Source organism: Dryobates pubescens, chromosome Z (assembly GCF_014839835.1).
Source record: "Dryobates pubescens isolate bDryPub1 chromosome Z, bDryPub1.pri, whole genome shotgun sequence".
NCBI classification, from domain to species: domain Eukaryota; kingdom Metazoa; phylum Chordata; class Aves; order Piciformes; family Picidae; genus Dryobates; species Dryobates pubescens.
In genome coordinates, this window is record NC_071657.1 from 14,312,078 (window position 1) to 14,327,379 (window position 15,302).

General features: G+C 40.6%; 1 protein-coding gene across 1 annotated transcript in view; it reads left to right on the top strand.

Annotated features, from left to right (window-relative positions):
- The first annotated feature begins 1,429 nt into the window (after positions 1 to 1,429).
- The window catches only part of HSD17B4 (hydroxysteroid 17-beta dehydrogenase 4), a 66,908-nt gene continuing 53,035 nt past the window's right edge, over positions 1,430 to 15,302 (top strand). The window contains exons 1-8 of the mRNA XM_054178054.1: positions 1,430 to 1,552; positions 4,321 to 4,374; positions 8,740 to 8,847; positions 9,380 to 9,439; positions 10,437 to 10,458; positions 10,564 to 10,610; positions 11,367 to 11,451; positions 13,186 to 13,373. Of these exons, the coding sequence (XP_054034029.1) occupies positions 1,495 to 1,552; positions 4,321 to 4,374; positions 8,740 to 8,847; positions 9,380 to 9,439; positions 10,437 to 10,458; positions 10,564 to 10,610; positions 11,367 to 11,451; positions 13,186 to 13,373 (622 nt within the window). The 5' untranslated portion in view covers positions 1,430 to 1,494. The remainder of the gene's footprint in view (positions 1,553 to 4,320; positions 4,375 to 8,739; positions 8,848 to 9,379; positions 9,440 to 10,436; positions 10,459 to 10,563; positions 10,611 to 11,366; positions 11,452 to 13,185; positions 13,374 to 15,302) is intronic.

Here is a 15,302-nt window from a genome sequence, read left to right on the forward strand (position 1 = left end):
AATAGAATAGAATAGAATAGAATAGAATAAACCAGGTTGGAAGAGACCTTCAAGATCATCGTGTCCAACCTATCATCCAACACCACCTAATCAACTAAACCATGCAACCAAGCACCCCATCAAGTCTCCTCCTGAACACCTCCAGTGATGGTGACCCCACCACCTCCTCGGGCAGCCCATTCCAATGGGCAATCACTCTCTCTGTGTAAAACTTCCTCCTAACCTCCAGCCTAAACCTCCTCTGGCACAGCCTGAGACTGTGTGCTCTTGTTCTGGTGCTGGTTGCCTGGGAGAAGAGACCAACCTCTGCCTGTCTACAACCTCCCTTAAGGTAGTTGTAGAGAGCAATAAGGTCCCCCCCGAGTCTCCTCTTCTCCAGGCTAAGTAACCCCAACTCCCTCAGCCTCTCCTCATAGGGCTTGTGTTCCAAGCCCCTCACCAACTTTGTTGCCCTTCTCTGGACACGCTCCAGCAAGTCAACATCCTTCCTAAACTGAGGGGCCCAGAACTGGACTGTGGAGATCGCTTCCAACCCAAACCACTCTATGATTCTGTGATCTCCACAAGGCATAGTCTCTTAGGAATAGACTGCTCCAACACGGGTCCTGACAGAACGCCTACTCCATTGTTAACCTTCATGGACTGTAGGGGAACAACCTGCAGTACCATCTCCACCATGGGCTGTAGCAGAATCTCTGCTTCAGCACCTGGAACACCCTCCTTGATATCTCCAGAGTTATTTCTCACTGACAACTGCCCCATGGTGGTTTCTTTCACCCTTTCCTTTTGCTTTGCAGAGGTGCCACCATCTTGGCTGCTGGGCTCAGCTGTGTCCTGCAGCAGGTCTGCTGGAGCTGGCTGGAACCCACTGTGACTGGCACAGCATGGCTCTGGCCCCTCCTGAGAGCCCTGCAGGTCCCCAGCCCCTCCTGAGAGCCCTGCAGGTCCCCAGCCAGCACCGGCACAGACACTCAGTACAGGTTGCTACACGTAGAGAGACAAAATCGGAGAGGGGTGGGGAACGATGGCGTTATTCCACATTGTTTGAAACAACCGGGAAAGCAACAGCAGATAACAGTGACTTGCATTGGGAAATAATTTTTTAAAATCATGCAACATATGTAAAATAAGTAAACGCAGCTTAAGTTTAAAGAGGTGTGATGTCTACACTCAGGCAGCCAGGCCTTGAAATCCACACTACCGAGCTGCGGCCTGTTTAGACCCCTGTAAAGACGTGTGCCTGGCCCGGGGCAGGCCGGAGGAAATCGCCTGTCACAAGCCCTGCACTGTACAAGCTGCTCTAGGGCTGGAGCTCGCAAGGCTCGGCCTGGCTGAGCTCCACAGCCGCACGCCCCCTCCCGCACTGGCTTCTCCGCCGCGGTGGTGGCGCATGCGCGGTTCCGCGCCTCGCTCCGCCCCCGCGGTGCGGCCGTGTTGTCTCTAGTCCTGCCGGTGGAGGCCGAGGCGGTGGGCAGCTCGCTGGAGTGCAGCGGCATGGCAGCTGGCTTGCGGTTTGACGGGCGAGTGGTGCTGGTGACCGGCGCCGGAGGAGGTGAGCAGCACCGTCCCGGGCTCGGGTGCAGTGTGACGGGGCTTTCATCCCCGCGGGAGGAGGGGGTCGCCGTGCCCTCGGGTGGCAGCCGCGGACATCTGTGAAGGCTTCGTTGAGAGGGTATTTTCCCCTCAGAAGTGAGAGGTGCGGCGGCGGGAAGGAGGCACGGCGTGCCGGTTGCCTGCCGCGGGGGAGGCCGGGCCCAGCGGCGGCCCTGTCAGGTGCCGGCCCTGACCCGTCAGGGGTGTCGCCTCAGTGCCAAGGCTGTACAGGGGTTACCGCCGTGTTTCTTGCAGCGCTTTGGAGCTACTGCAGTTTGATCGGAGTCCCGCTTCTGCGGAAAACGAGCACGTTAGCACTGCCTCCGAATGCGTCCTTTCTATTCTATAAATACAAGGGCGAAGTAGCGCTGCTTTACACCCGTCAGTAATAGATGTCCTGCGCTACCTACTGTTTTGGTGTCCTAACTGCCTCGGACCTAGTAATCGGCCCTTGTAACATGCGCAGTCTGGCATGGTGTTCCGTCTGGGGGTTGACACACACGTACCAGCTGTGGTGCAGAAAGCAGCCTCTGACCTGCTGCTGCCTTCCCTGACCTCCCGGGAGGCAGCCTGAAGGAGCAGGGAAGAGGGCAGCAGAGGGATCTTCCACAGCAGGGGTGGCCTGTTCTGTTGGTGGGCTGCGGGCCTGGCCTCTCCAGGGAGGTGGTTTTGCAGTGGAATTCTTGTTTTTGCCAAGAATTGTTCTTGTGTTGGCTGTTTTGGTTTGGGCTTTGGTGAAGTTTGGGTGTGTTTTTTTTTTCTTCTTCTGAATGTACGCTTTGTCTTCTGCCTGCTCTGGTAGTTCCAGCGAAGATAAGAGCTGTTAGTGTGGACAAGAGAGAGAGAAAGTTTGTAGTTGTGATGAGCTCGTGAAGGAGCTTGTTCTGCTGTGCTCAGGGAAGGATTTGGTCGTGGAGCTGCATGGTCAGATAAGTAACTTTGGAGGCCTGGATCTGGTTTCTGTGTTGTTGAGAAGGACCAAGAATGTGAGATTTTGTGGAAAGCACTGAACACTCCACTGACATCACCTGAAGGTGCCCAGCTTGAGAATAACTGAGTCCAGATCTTTGTGTGGTGCTTGTCAGCTTTTACCAGACCTGTATTTATATGTTCTTTTTTATATAATAAATCTCAATGAGGGACAGGTTAAGACACTTTGGCAGTAACAAAGCTTCGAAGACACATTTCATGGAACAAAAAGTGCTCATCATAAGTGTGGGTAAAGTGACCCTTGTACTTCTAGTATAAGGCCATTTGAAAATTGTTTGTTAACAGATAAAACTGCCCTTGGAAGTTTTGTTTCACAATAGTTTTAATAACAGATTGATTATGGGTAAGCCAAGGTACGGGCAAGGCCTGTTCAGATTAGTTCTAGTTTTGCTCTGCAGCACTGTGGTTAGAGTTTACTTCTAATAACATTGTTAGCATTTGTTTATTTATTTATTTTAATTGGATGCTGGTGAACAGATTAAAGCTGGGAATTCATCTAAAACATTTTAACCACTAATTTGTTTTAAAGCGAGGCCTGTTTTCGCATCCACAGGCATCTAAAAATACAGCAGTATTTCACTTTGGGCCAGTCTCTTGTGAAGTATGGTTCCTGCCTGTCTTGTCACATTGTCACTGTCCATGCAGTTCAAGCTAGGTTCTAATTATCTTTTTTTCAGATCAGTTTTGAACCTTGAATTTCAGTCCTTGCTTGCCAGTTGAGAATATTAGCATGCGTAACATGGTCTGGTTTTTGTGCACATCTCACTTGTGTGGCTTTTGGACTTGAGTTGCATCAGGTTGTGGATGTATATGTGATTACTTCATTACAGAGGCTCACCAATTTGTGGTGTGTTTTAAAACAGACTATAGAAGACCTCCCCCAGCCGTCTTGTTTTTTTCCTTGAGTCTTTAAATTTGAGAATGTTTTGGTGAGGGACAGAGATGCTGTTGCACTCTGAGAAACTTTTCTGACTGTTCATCCTTTAACTCTTAGCTTCTTTTGGAATAAAAAGGCAATCATCATTAATGTTAATAACTTTTGACTGGCACAGTAGATAATATCTCTATAAATCATTTGTTGTAACAATTAACTAATGTATAACACACAGTCTTCAGCTGGAGTAATGGTGCTGGAATCTTGCTTTTGTATATGAGGCAAAAATGGCAGTCCTCTGTTATGATAGATGAGGTATGGATGAATCTTGTTAATTGTGGTATTAAATTATTCTTTTGCATACAAATACATGGAGGGGTTTTGTCAGTGTGTCTTCAGTTACAGTTAAATTTTCAATTTCTTCTTCAAGTTAGTCTTAAAGACTAACTTACTTAGATTGTAATTAATTAACTTAAAGCATTCCCTCCTCCTTCAAGTTTGTGTCAAAACATTAAACCTTTTGCCTTACAAATGTATTTTGCCATCACAAGCACAAACTCAGCAGCAGACAGCTTTCCCTGATGGTTCTGTTAAGTGCAATACCAAAGAGTAAGCATGGTTTGTTTGGTTTCTCTTCTCTTGACTAGAGGTTTTGTCAGCAGTTTGTTTGTTTACTTACAAGTTTTGAACTCACCTGAACCTTTTAACTTGTGGGGGAAGTAGTGTTACTTTGAACCTTTGAAGTGTTTGAAGATTTGGTGCATTTGTATTAATGCAATTGATTTTTATGCAGCATTTTTTGCAATCCAGGAGACAAAATTAACTTCATTTTTTTTTAACTTTTTTCTGTTTTCTTCAACTAGGCTTGGGCAGAGCATATGCTCTGGCTTTTGCTGAAAGAGGAGCTTCAGTAGTTGGTAAGTTTTATGTTAACTAACCTGATCTAGACAATAACCTTTGCTCACATTTTACATTCTAGGCCCTTTTAGACAGTAACCTTTGTTGTTTAATGGTTTTCTATCTTATCTTTAGCCATTTAAATTTTGCTTCTAAGCTTTGTTTTGTTATGAAATAAGGTCCCCAAATGTGTCCAAGGGATTATCTTTTCTGGAAGACCAATTTGTATCAGATAATTTCCTGGACTTGACTTCCACGTATACCAATCTTTATCATGAGTTGTGGCCAGAGAGGGTGTTGTCTTGTGTGGATACTGTTCAGAAACTTTTAATGTGACCCTTTGAAAATGAGAATATGTTACTGCCTAGTACCTTCTCCCAGGAAAAGAGTTACTTGAATGTAATGCCCAGAAAAATGCTGGAAGTGCCCTGCATTGTTTCTTTTTGCAATATATTGCAGAGAAGAGCCACCTGATTTCAATGGCAATGCCAAATAGCTCTCAGTAAAGTATTTCTGGTAGTTTTGTAGTCATGTAGTTGAACCTTGTTCAAGGAATATTACTTGTGCAAAATGCTGTATCACAAGCTATTTCTGAAGGCTAAGTTGTGTCCTTAAGCACATTCTGGCTTTGCCATTTTACTGCCTACAAATTATTTTGTGCAGGTGTTGATGAGTTCCAGATTAAATGCATAAACAGGTTGTGGGTGAGAACTTGTTCACTTTTAGTATCTTTCTAATGAAAAGCCCAATTGCAGTTTACAAATGTCATAAAAATTGTTTGGGTGTACTTTATGGATTAAATATGAGAAGTCTTTTGTGGAGACAAAAATAATTCTAGGTTTTGTTTTTTGTGGGTGCTGTTTTTTTGGGTTTTGTTGTGTTTTTTTTTGTAGTTGCCCCTTTGATACTTATTTACTAGGAGCATGAATACTTCAAGTTCTCATTTAACAACAAAAAGCCAAATAAATCACTAAAGCAGCTCAAATATGTGGTTGTACTGACTAGTAGCTAGAGTTCTGACTTTCCAGAATGGTGGGAAGGAATACATATTGTATTGCCTGATCACAGCTAATGCACCTTCACCTTTACTGCATGGCTTTGTTGTACAGCAGCTGAGTCAGTACAAGAAACTCATTTCCCTTTGGAAACAACCTCACTTCACCTCTTCCTATAGTACTGCTGTGCAATTACCTCTGCATGCTTGTATTTATTTTTCTTGCTTTTATTATTTCGTGATTCTGACTCCAAAGATTTGAGAAGTTACTTGTGTAAAGATTCTTATTTTTTTTTCCAAAAGCAGATATGAAACTTCTATTGCTTTAAAATAAATTCCCTGAAGTTATGGAAATGAAGGTTCATTGTAAGAATAATGATAAAATACTCTAGCTGGAGGAATAGCCATGGGTCCCAAAATGGAAGCTTTTCTGTCCAGTCCTACATCTCTCTCTGTTTATTACCTTCTGCTGAGTAAGCTGTGGTTGGTGTGGCTAGACTGGCCATTGTGACCCACAGGGAGCTCACCTTTTCCTTATAACCAAAAGGCTGCTTGGTACCACCTTTTTTTTTTTTTTTTCCCCTTCCCATGCTTCATCTCTTCATGCATTTTGTCAAAAAAAGTTGACAGCAGGAAGAAGGGGATACTTTGGTTTTGTCTTGCAACATCTGTATGTCCAGACCCTACTGTTTCTTCTGTTTCCCTGGGAGCTCCTCTGCGTTTTAGTTTAGTTTATATTTGTCCTGTTCTGTATGATTTTACGTTTTCTGTTTGCATTGTGGGATGGCATTGAAGTGCATGAGTGGAGTTCCTTTGAAAACCAAACTGAAAGGTACAACTTTGCTCTACACCTTAACTGTTTAGTTTGTGGCGCAAGATGATAGCAAGAAATTATTTGTTTTTTAAAAAAACCCCAAACATGTGCTGTAGATGTCAGGTCCTCAGCACCAACTGCTTCACTCTACAGATTTGCTTCTCTTTGCTAATAATGTACTCACGGCCTTAGAGGAATTCTTTACAGTTGATACTATAACTATGCTCTGCCACCTCTGCTTCAGTCTCTGGCTAGTCTCTGCTAGATGTTTGCAACAGCAAATTACATCATAGGATCACAGGATGTTAGGGGTTGGAAGGGACCTTTGAAGATCGTCAAGTCCAACCCCCCTGTCAGAGCAGGACCATAGAATCTAGCACAGGTTGCACAGGAACACATCCATATGGGTCCTGAAAATCCCCAAAGAAGGAGACTTCATAACCTCTGAGCAGCATGTTCCAGTGCTCTATGACCCTCACAGTGAAGAAGCTCCTCCTCATGTTGAGGTGCCACCTCCTGTGCTGCAGTTTATATCTGTTGCCCCTTGTCCTATCACAGGGTGCAACGCAGAAGAGCCTGTCCCTTCCCTCTTGACACCCAGCCCTCAGATATTATATCCCCTTTCAGTCTTCACTTCTCCAGATGAAAAAGCCAAAGTCCCAGGGCTCTCAGCCTCTCCTCACAGGGCAGTGCTCCAGTCCCCTAATCATCCTGGTAACTCTCTGTTGGACTCTATCCAGTAGACCCTTGTCCCTCTTGAACTTACTAGTTCTGTGTTGGTTTTGATTGCTTGATTACCACACATGTGGCGTTATTTTATCATTTTCAAAACCTAGGATAACTCTTCTGCATTTCCTTTTGCTTCAACTCAGTCAGCATTTGTACTCAGCCTGAAGTGGTTTGCTGCCTCTGGATTTTTTTCCAAATATTTAAGCTTTTGTCAGCAAATTGCTCTTGAAGCGAAAGATAATCATACATAAGCATGTCTTTGGTAGAGAATTGTAATGTCTGAACAAGACTAACAATGCTTTTGCATAAATGTTTACCACAAAGTTGTCCACTCATCTTTCCAAGGACGGATGAGAAATCCTGGTGCTGTTCCTGACTTGCTTTTCTTTTGTATGTGTTAAAGACCTCTGATGTTGCAGGCTGAGCACTCTGACCATGTTGCCTATTGTAACACTTCGGTACACTTGGAAATTTTCCCTAATGCCTTCCCTGTATTGTGCTAGCTGCATGTTCAACCAGTTAGATACTGATCTATTTAGCTTGGAGATTTTGTTTGCATTCTAGTTTGCATCAGTCTGTTAGTGTTCTTGAGCATGTCATCCTGTTCTACCTTTATTCTTCCTGCTCCATGCTAGGCAGTTCACGTTTTGTTTGGTTTTGCTCGTATGGGTTTTCTGCAGTATTTGTACATTTCTCTTAAGTGGTGTACACATAGTTGAATACAGGATTCTAGAAAAGACTTTCTTGATCTGTGTAGTAAAGAACATTTTTGTCATGTGTTCTGCAAGCTCTGTTCCTCTTTACATGGAGATTAAAAAAACCCCAACAAAACAAGAGGTCCAGTATGGGTTTTATTCCTTTTGTGATGATACAGCACACTTACAGTTACAGGACCAGCAACAATATCATGCATACTTTGTGCATTGCTCCATGGCTGGCTTCTTGAGGACTTAAAAATGTTAGAAGGCACAAAGGTAGAGTTCATCAAAGCAAAAGGCTGCTTATCAAACTACCAATTTTGCATGTAAATACACATTTCCCGGTTTTCTTACCATTTCACTTTGTAGTTGTTTAAACATAATTCATACTCTTACTAGTTTTTCATTTGTCCAAATATGATGGCTAAATTGATTTTTCTAAAATTTTTTTAATGCTTTTGTTCCTCTGAATTCTGTGAAACTGTGGACCATGCAAATGCAAGAGTGTAGCACATCGTGGTGGTACTATAGGGCAGCTGTTGCTAATAATGCCTGCCTGGAAAAAAAGCAACTCTTTGTTTCAGGTGGCCCTCTTACTTCACAGGAACTATATCTGAAACTTCAGAGAAGGCTCTTATGTCTGTAGTCAGAAGGCCTCATTTGTTCTACAATGAAGTTTACTAGTAATGTTTCAGCTACCCTATTAAACAGAAACAAAGTCTTCTCCATCTTCTTTACAATTCGTGTAGCAGATGTAGCAGTTTGGCAGGAGACCAGAATTGTGTATGTTTGGTATTTAATCTTGATCTTAACCTCTGAATTACAATAACACAACTGGAGAGGTAGGCTGGACAGAGCAAAGAAGTTGAATACATGGTGGATGTGAGAAACATAATTCTATTTCATATGGGCTGTGTGTGTGTATATATATATATATATAAAGATGTATGCTATACTGTTATACTACTTCTAAACCTAAAAAAGCACAGTGTGACCTACTGTTTTTTAATCATCTGAGATCCTCAGTGGTATCCAAACACAGCAGATTTTGTTAATACTCCTTATAACTTCCAGTGTGATAATGAGCCCGGGAGAGGCCATGAAGTCTAAACATTGACAATGAAAAATTAATTTTTTTTGTGATGCACAGTGAATGATCTTGGAGGTGATTTCAAGGGATTTGGCAAGAGCTCCTCAGCTGCTGACAAAGTTGTCAACGAAATCAGAGCAAAAGGCGGGAAAGCAGTACCCAATTATGGTATGTTATTTTTCCAGGTTAGTGTAATGCTTTGCCTATAAGGAATAGTGGACCTCTTGAATGAAGAGTTGACAGTGCTTAATAAAGGACTGATGACAGCTTACCAGCACTGTATGAATTAAATAAGTGTAATATGGAGTAGGGAGGCAGAGATGCTAAAAGCAAGCACATAAATTGTTGGGCTTTTTTAATTAATAGCCATCTAGCAATGACTGTTTCTATATGATTTCTTAACATTGAAACACTAAGAAACTGTCCATCTGCAGTTGTCAGAGGCAAAATGGGAATGGACTCTTACTTGTTTTGCTTCATGATGTTTTGTGTTGTGGTTTCTTAGTGGCAAACATTGCACCATTTGGATTTACTGTAGTGCACATGCAAATAATGGCTGGATTTGGATTTATTTTATATTGGGGTTGCATACAATTTATTTTTCTTACCTTCATGGAATTATTTGTTAATATTCTGGAAGGGCAATATACCCAGTTAATTTTACTTGAAAAAATAATCCTTTTTTTTTTTTCCCCTACAGATTCAGTGGAAGATGGTGAAAAGCTTGTGAAGACAGCACTTGAGGCTTTTGGGAGGATAGGTACAGTTGCTTAATTCTTGTTTTAACTTGTTTGTGAGTGCAGAGTGATTATAAGTGGTGCAACTGACAAAAAGTATATGAAATACAGTGTCACAACAGTAGAACTCGCCAGCCCTTAATGCCCTTAGTGAAACCTAAATTAGGGGCTTCTCACTTACCTGTGTTTTTCATATTTTATAGCAGAAGTTTAAAGCCCAATATATGATTCTTATTTTTGTGCCCTTCAAAATTTTAATACTGAAGTAATGGTTAATGATTTCTGTCTCAAAGCACACAATTCATCAAGTGTTGCAACTTGCTGAATAAAATTAAGATCAATGATATTGCTGAAAAGCTGGAGATGCCCTATCTTGTTTTGGAAGCTTGTGTGCCTATGTGAAGATCAAAATTCTTAAACTGAAAAAAAAAAAAGGTTTAGGTATTTTCTCTAATGAGCAATGTGCCTCTTAACCATATGATTACCATTGTTTAATTGTCAAGTTTGTGATTTTTAACTCAGGGCTGAGTAGCTATAAATATGTGTGATCAAAGCATACAAGAGCCAGACTAAATATTTGACAGAAAGTTACGATGATTCAGGTTGCTTTAGTGACTGTGACTCTCTGGTTCTTGGAGTTATCATTTGGACTTAGTGCAACAAAGATGGTGGCACAGACTGCATAATCAGAAGTGTTCTGAAATTCAGAGCAAGCTGCAAAACTGTGCAGGGTGGCTGCATTCTGCAGATATTGTATTCCTAGGCCACCAGCACTTCTCAGCTATACCTCATCATCACACTTTGTTCTGTTGGCAGGCTGAGACTTGCCTGTACTGAAGTATTTTGTCTTAAATGTTATCCAGTGGTAGGGTTCCACTATTCAGGACAAGAACCTATAGAAGAGCAGTATGATGTGTGTGCACAGTGTTCCTGTCTGTATATGTTTTAGAAGTGGGAGAAAAAGAGAAACAAGCTTGTATTTGACTCACTTAGTGTTTTGTTTTTTTTTTTTCCTTCCAGATGTTGTTGTAAACAATGCTGGGTGAGTAAAACTGAAGATTTGATTGTGGGCTGTCACTTTTGTGTAAACAGCTGTCCATCTTTGTTCTAATTTGTTCTATTTTATTCTCCTAATGATTCATTTTAGGATCCTAAGAGACCGTTCATTTGTTCGGATAAGTGATGAAGACTGGGGTGAGTTGATAAACTTCAAAATGTACTTTCTGTGTGAAGGGCACATCCTTCCTATTGGTACAAGGAAGAAGAGAAAGTGGGGAAGGCTGGCTGTGCCAGATCAGGGAATTCTTTTGTGCCCTGAAAGTTAAGTGGTAATCTCCTTTCATTCAGCTGCCTTGAGTTCCACTCGCAAAATAGATCTGTGCTGCATTTCATGTTAGGTGTATGTAGTTCCCAAGGGGAAGAAGGGCTCTACCTTCCACTCTGAGTTCTCTGAGTGGAATATAAAAGAGTCATGTGAAACGTACACAATAGTTTTTGCAAGCAGAACCCATTCCTAGAGCCAGCAGTTGCTAGGTGAATACTAAACTGGCTTAAAAGACCCAGAACTAACAACAGAGGAAAGGAAGCTGATGTCCCAGGGGGCATAAGAACTGGGGGAATCTTCAGGCAAATGGTTGAGCAGACTTTTGCAAAGATAATAGAGCTTCTGTAGTTCTTATGTGAAGGACTGTCCTTAAGTGCAGGGATTTTGAATGTATGTGGATACTGTACAGGAGAGCCCCAGCCAAGAGGCATAAGAGATGATCAGCATATGTTCAGGCAAGCACTTCCAAATGATCTATCAAAAAACAACCACAAAGTAAAAAAACCTCCATGGTTTTTGTAGCAGTTTGAGAGTGTGAAGACATGCAGTTTTTGTCAAGAAGAAACAAAGGGTGTAGTTGGTTTAATGATTCCAAGATTTTGTCTCCCAACGTAATTTGTTCCTAGATATAATTCATAGAATTCATTTGAGGGGATCGTTCCTGGTCACCCGAGCTGCATGGAATCATATGAAAAATCAGAAATTTGGCAGGTAAAAATTTGTCTTTTTAAAATTTCCCCCCCCCTTCGTTTTCACTAAAATGTAACAGACTGATGTGTGCCCTGACAGTGAAGGAGGACTCTTGCATCCTTTTGTTGCACTGTCACTAGAATGAAACAAAATCAGTGCAAATGTGTAAGCCTGTAGGCTTTCAGCCCTGCCCTTCTCTACCTCTTCAGCCAAACACTTAAAGCTTTGTAGATGCAAACATCCTATACAGGAAGAGCAGGATTATAGAAATACCATTTCTTTTCATGAGGATTGGTTAGAAAAGTATGTTACTTCTGTTACTGCAAGAGACACTTCTCTGCTGCTTCCTATTCAAATAACAGGTACCTGCAATTCTGCTTTTGAGTATATCCTGTATTTGGGTGGTTGACTTTTTTTTTTTTTTTTTTTTTTTTATTTTTTTTATCCTCCTCCTTTGGGAAAACATTTTAGAAGCTATGGGAGTGTTCTTACTGTATTTTGGTATGTGTTAATTCAGACCTTGAAGTTTTTTCACTTTCATTGTTTTTCTTAATCAAAGTGCTGATGTGATGCTATTAGTCTTAGCAACCCTATTCATATGTTAAAAGCTGTATGAACTTCTTTGTCATTCTGTGGGCAAACTGACATTCATTCTTATCCAGTGAACTGAATGGTAGGAAAAAGGGAAGAGATCAGCAAGCAGAATACACCACTGAAGTCCAGGAGTTGCATCCATTTAGACAATGCTTCCATAGGCTCCTTTTTCTGTATTTGCTTAGATAACAGTGAGTCTTGAGTTTCTGTATGCCATCTGCAAAATGCCTGCTTTGCATAGATTTTGTAGCTTTTATCATCTTGATTATACTTGCAGCACCTCTCTGTGTTAAAAGTATTGGATTGGATCGGCAGACAGATAATAATAAAGATTAAATAGGTTTTGATCCCAGCTGTGCAGTGTGTTTATGGTAGATTGGAACAGATTCTGATAAAGCTTGTTTTAAAAGTGAAGGTCTAGACTCTTTATTGCTTTGAAGTCCATTTTATGAGAAGAGTGTTTATGGTAGATTGGAACAGATTCTGATAAAGCTTGTTTTAAAAGTGAAGGTCTAGACTCTTTATTGCTTTGAAGTCCATTTTATGAGAAGACATACAGCACAGTGTTTCACAGTTTTCTTGCCTCAAACCATCTATGACCTGCAGTGGTTTTAGAGGCTTTCTGTGAGCAGGTTTATCATCTCCATAGCAATAGCAGGAGGCAAAACTTTGCCTTGTGTTTAATGCACATTAGGATTCTTTGAATGTGAACTCTGTTAGAATGCATCTTCACATGTTACCAAATGGATATTAAAGTGAAGTAACTTCCAGTAAAATAATTTTCTTCTGACTGAAACCATTTGGTAGTTACAAGAATAACACCCCTCAAACTGCAGTTAGAACAATAAAAGACATTTCTCTATACCGTGTCTCTTCGTTACACAATGTCTCTGTTCTAGCTTTGTAGAATAACTCAAAAAGGCTCATGACTTTGTTAGTTTCTGCTACTATGACAATGCTTCAGTTGTCAGATGTTTTCTATCAATAAAATGTAAAAAGGTATATATTTGTTAGCAAAACTAACAAAAAGTGGGGTTTTTTGCATACTTTTGTTTTGTGGAATATGGAGAGTATAATGCCAAGCTCTTCTATAGCATTGCACAACTTGAAGAAAACCTTGAACATTCTTTTTGTTTGGTTTTTTTCCTTCTCTCTCCTAAGAATAATTATGACTTCTTCAGCTTCTGGAATATATGGAAACTTTGGTCAGGCAAACTACAGTGCTGCAAAGCTTGGCCTTTTGGGTCTTGCAAACACAATTGCAATTGAAGGCCGGAAGCATAACATCCACTGCAACACAATTGCTCCTACTGCTGGTTCCAGACTGACCCAGACTATCATGCCACAAGGTGAATCATTTAATGTCTGCATGTACTGGTATTTTGCAGGAAATTGAGGCACAGCTGGCTTTCTTATCTCTTAGAAAATGTAAATCCTTTACATCTCATACACTGCTGTCTTTTTGTCTCTGAACTGTCAACTTACATTGTCTATGCTAAGGAATTCCGGTTTTTTGCTGCAATTTCATGTGGCAAGGTGCTTTAATTACCATCTCTTGTAGGACTCTCCTATAGTAGAGGAAAGGCTATTTGTTTCATCAGATGTGGAATCAGGTATTTGCATAAGGTGTTAGCCCTTGTTACATTGTCTAATTGCAAAACACTGTTTTTTGCAAAACATGTCATGTGTTTACTACTTTGTTCCATGATCAGCACGAGATGAACTGAATTTCCTAATAAGTTCTGGTTTTCTTTTACTGCAGTTACTAATCCTTCAATGCCTGAACAGGTTTTAAGAGAGTGCTGCAATGAGAAATCAGTATAAAAATTAATATAAAGTGGTAGAGACAACTATGTAAAAAGTGTAAATGTAGGATAGAGTGACTAATTACTTTGGCAAATGTCCAGAAAAAACCAAAAATTTGGTGGAGGGGAAAAGAGTTTTTAGAGGGAAATTGACCTCAATGTCTTCCAAAATGAGCCTGTTTAATTTCCTTCCCACCCTTCTTTTCCTTAGTGATAGCAAGATTTCAAAGCTAGGGGAGTCACTAAATTTTTCACATACATATGTAAGATATTGACAAGTAATATATTTTGTACAGTCACATATGGATCGAACACATGATTTTATTTGACTGATTAAGTTCTGTGTAAAGTATCTTGGTTTAGTTCTAAATAATCCTAATTATCTAGAAATTTAGCACCACTGTGGGTTGTTGGTTCCGAGGACTTACTGCACCTATTTACAGAAGAGTCAAATGCATTAAACTTGCAGCCATGAGTTCCTGAAGTATAAAGTGGAATTCAGCAGCTGGAATTTCCTGAAAATATTTACACAGAGCAACAAAAGCACATCCTAATTTTCTTTGTTACTTAAAGAAGAGCGAGATCCTTTGGTCATCTTTTTAAGTTAGTTAAAGCTCTGATAATTTACTTCTTACCTTGCTCCCTCCCTCCCTGTCCAGTTTTTCAAATGCTGTTAAAAGGTTTGGACAGCAGACCTTTAAAAATGTTTTCATATGTCTTATCAAATTATCCTTGTTATTTTAGTGCTTCCCTGTTCATCTTTAGATGTCTGCAAGCACCTATGCCTTACCATTGCCCTGGCTATGTTTGTTCAGCTTGGCCCACTTACTGTTCTTGCTAGAACTGTAAATGTCGTTTTTACCTTTTGTATGATTTTTAATGTTACCACCTGTTAATGAATTTAATGATGGATTAATAACATTAATGATAACAATCTAGTGCTAATTTTTGAGAGTAAATAGTGTGTAGCATGAAGTTGAATAGTTTAGAAAAGCCTAATGGTTATACACTTAGTGCAATACCATATGAAGGAGTTCAGTTACATTTTACTTTTGGTGGAACTTCTGAATATGAACTGTACTTTCATCTTGGATATTAAAGTACCACCTGTAATGCTAAACTTTCCTAGCTCTTTGTCTGTCAGGATACATCTAAAAATACATGTTGACCTTTAGCTGAGGTGTCTTGCTGTTGAAGGAATGATATTTCAAAAGCTGAAAAAGGGAATTAAACCAGGTTATTTTTTTTTTCTTTTCAGACAGTGGATAGAATATATAGTAAGAGCTTCCTGGACAGCCACACTTTACTCCATGGTGATATCTCCATTTCCAGATATTTTTCTCTTGTGCCAGATGACAATGAAAATTTTCTAATACAATTGATACATGCATTTGGCAGGGCTAATAACTCTCAATATCTCATTTGGAAATATTAGCATTTCCAAATGCGATATTTCTCAAATACTCAGCAGCT